The sequence below is a fragment of the Carlito syrichta genome, unplaced genomic scaffold (assembly GCF_000164805.1).
Source record: "Carlito syrichta isolate Samal-C Ts95f unplaced genomic scaffold, Tarsius_syrichta-2.0.1 Scaffold303736, whole genome shotgun sequence".
Lineage (NCBI taxonomy): Eukaryota > Metazoa > Chordata > Mammalia > Primates > Tarsiidae > Carlito > Carlito syrichta.
The window spans coordinates 1,603,935-1,607,530 of record NW_007247832.1 but is presented as its reverse complement, the minus strand read 5'-3'; the positions used below and the strand labels follow the sequence as shown (position 1 = coordinate 1,607,530).

General features: G+C 42.0%; 1 protein-coding gene across 1 annotated transcript; it reads left to right on the top strand.

The window, feature by feature from the left end:
• Window positions 1-1,403: 1,403 nt before the first annotated feature.
• Window positions 1,404-2,040, top strand: SAP25 (Sin3A associated protein 25). The gene is given in 3 exon segments (XM_021712930.1): window positions 1,404-1,665; window positions 1,722-1,783; window positions 1,786-2,040. Coding segments are annotated over 3 exon segments (549 nt in total). The 5' UTR covers window positions 1,404-1,433.
• Window positions 2,041-3,596: the final 1,556 nt, after the last annotated feature.

Genomic DNA, 3,596 nt, shown 5'->3' with positions numbered 1-3,596 from the left:
TATTGTTCTATCTTCTGGTTCACTGATTTTTTTTTCATCTGGCTCCTCCATTCTGTTATCAAATTCATCTATTAATTTTAAATATTAGTTATTATATTTTTCATTTTTAAAATTTCCATTTGGTTCCTATTGATATCTTTTATTTCCTTGCTGAGACATCATATTTTTTCATTTGCTTCAAGTTTACAATTGTATTTTGAGGCTTTTAGGATGGCTGCTTAAAAGTCTTCGTAAAATGATTCGAATACCTATGTTGGTGTTGGCATTAATTGAAGTGGTTTGTTTTTTTTTTCATTTAGTTTGAGATTTCCCTGGTTCTTGGTACAATGAACAATAGTTTAGTAAAACCTGGAAATTTAGGATATTGGTTATACAACTCTAACTTATTTAAACCCTCTATTTTAGCTGGTTTCATCTGATACCATTCTGTCAAAGGAGGGTGCTTCCTCATTACTGCAGGTGAGGGTCGAAGTCCAGGTTCCTCACTCCACTTCCATTGACATCCAATATTACTGTGGCATAGGTGGGGGTGGGGATTGTGGCATCACACTAGGCCTCCATTTTGATACCATCTCAATAGGGAAAAGGAAAGTTGCCTCATACTAGGAGATGATGGCAGAAGTCCAGACTCCCCATATGGTCTCCAATGACACTACCAGGAGTGAAGAGCTCATTGCCACCCAGTGGGGATAAATGTCTCAGCTCCTTGGTCTTCTTTGACATCTGAAGCTGGATAGAGAGCAGTAAATATGATGAGTTTTCATGGCAGCTTTATTATAAAACTTGGAGAATGACATTTTAAAAATACTGAATATTCCAGTTCTTTATCATGGTAAGTTTCCATTTAAATCTTTGAGATTTGAGAAATCTCAATCATATTTTGTAGTTTTCAGTGTACACATCTTGCATATCTTCTATCAGCTTTATCCCCATATGTTTCAAATTTTGATGCTATTTAATTTTTTAAAAATTTCTTTTTCTGATTGTTCATTGTCAGTATTAACAATATAAATAATCTTGTGTATTAGTATTATATTCTACAACACCTTGCTAAGCTTGTTCAATAGTTCTGGTACATATTCATAGATTATAAAGGATATTCTACATAGAAAAGCATGCCAATTGAAAATCAAGAGACTTAGCTGGGGAGATTTGCCAGGCATCGGTGTCTCTGTGAGGCTCTCAGAGGTAGGCTCGGGGCACTGAGGGAGCCCAAGGCGCACCTGGAAAGGCGGTGGGGACACAGCGGCACTGCCCTGCACCCTAGACATGGCATGTTGCCCTGGCTGCCAGGCCCCACAGTGAGCTGTGACCCTGGGGAGGCCTGGAGCTCAGGAGAGGAAGCCTGGTGGGGGGGCAGGAACACCTCCACAGGAAAATGTCTCCCCAGGTTCCCTTCACCTCAGTTGGCATGGGAAGTAGCCCCTTCAAGAATGACCCTGCTAGCACCCTGGGATCCCAACTACCAGGTCAAAACAGGACCTTGGCTGGCATGCAGGGCCAGCTGTGGCTCTGGCACCTCCTTCTCAGGCTGGACACTGTGTCATCCCTCGTTCTGGCCTCTGTACAAGGCAGCCTCAGGCAGGGGCTTCAGGACCCTGGTCCCTGCAGCAGGGCATCAGAATAGAGGGCAGGAGCCCAGGGACACACCAGCTCCACAAGGAAGTAGCATCGAGGTGTGGGAAACCCGGGCCGCTGTCCTCGTGGTGTCTTCTCCCCAGGGGCCCTGATGATATGCTGGGAAAGTGTCTTTCTCTTGGACCCTCTGCTGCCCCTTGGGGGTAGCGTGTTTCCCTGTACCTGTCCAAGGCCTCCCAGCAGGTGATGGGTTCCTTGAAGCTGCTGCTCCCACCCCCTGCCATGTCCCCCTGGGTGGTTCCCAGCCCGTCCCTGGGCAGCTCCACAGTCATGCTCACAGGGCCCAAGTTTATTGCCCTCACTGGCCTGCTATAGATGAGCCGGGGGAGCCCAAGCCCAGCTCCTCAGCCTCCATGGCTTCCATGCCCTTGGCTGACCCCCCCCCCCAGACCCTATCTCTGACCACCCAGGCCCTGGTGGTAGCCCCAGCTGTCCCCTCTCTTCCATGGACCCCAGACACCCATTGTCCATAGCCCCCTGAGACAGAGTGGGCATGTTGAGTTGACAATGAAACTGTTGGTTGGCAAGAAAGAAAGAAAGAAAGATCAAGAGAGTTTTAATTCTTCTGTTCTGCTATATATATACTATTTATTTCTCTTTCTTAAGTTACTGCATTTGGCTACACCCTTCAGGATAGAAGTAGTAAGAATTAACATCCTTGCCTTACTTATAATCTTAAGGGGAGAATATTTAGGCTTTCGCCATTAAGTAAAAGTAAGGGAAGATGTAGTTTAGATATTGCTTTTCCTTTTTGTACATTTTCTTAAGAAATACAAAGTGGATTGCCTTACTTGACTCTGGTATGGCCATGTGCTCTTTGAGCTTTAGCTGTTGCCATGTTTCCTGGCTTTGGCCCCCCTCCCCTACCTTGGGGAAGTGAATCTCTCTCTTACTTTCTAAATAAACTATATTTCCTAATCTAAAAAAAAAAAAAAAAGAGAAAATAAATACAAAGTGTGTAACCTTGTACCAGAAAATATATCTAGAAAAACTTCAAAATAATATGCAAAAACAACAGTGCCTCATCGTGACCCTAGTCAGTTCTTTTCCCTCACAAGGGGTTCAAGGTAGTGGTGATTACAGCAGGGGACTCAGGTTCCATAGCTGGGAAACTCTCCCTAGAGGACCCTGTGTGCAAGGAAGGGCATGGCTGGTGAGGTTGCTGGGAATATGAAGATGAAAACCTTGGCAAGGATATTTCATTTTCAAGATATTTTAGCTGGGTAAAGAAACGGGTTGAAAATTGTGTTTTTCTTTCTGTACTTAAAGATGCTGTTTCACTGTCTTTTGGCTTCCATTGTTTGTGATGAGATCTGCTTTTAACCTTACTGTTGTTTCTCCGAATGTACTGTCTTTTTTTAATTTGACTGCTTTTAATATTGTCTCTTCATCATTGGTTTAAAGCAATTTATTTTTATGTGTCTTGATGTAGTTTTCTTTTATGCCTTTATGTTTTCAATTCTTGGAATTCTAGTTTTCATTCTATTTGGAAAATTTATGATCATTACATCTTCAAATATTTTTCTCTACCCTTCCCCGTTTTTTGGGAACCCCAATTGCAAGTGTATTTGGTTACTTGAATTTGTTCCAGAGCTCACTACTGTTCTATTTTTACTCTGTGTAGTTCATTTTGAATAGTTTCTATCGCTATGTCTTAAAGTTCATCAATATTTTCTTTTGCAATACCTAATATACCATTAATCCCATCCAATGGAGTTTTCATTTCAGACATTGTAGTTTCACCTCTATCTACTTGTTTTGGGTCTTTTGTATGCTTTCCATGTCTCTACTTAACATATTCAATCTTTCCTCTAGTTATGAGCATATGGAATAATATTTATTGTACTTAGCTACTAGTTCTGTCGTCTCTGACATTACTGGGTCCTTTTTTACCAATTCATCTTTCTCCTCACGATGGCTTGTATTTTTCCACTTTTTTGCATGTGATCTAATTTTTG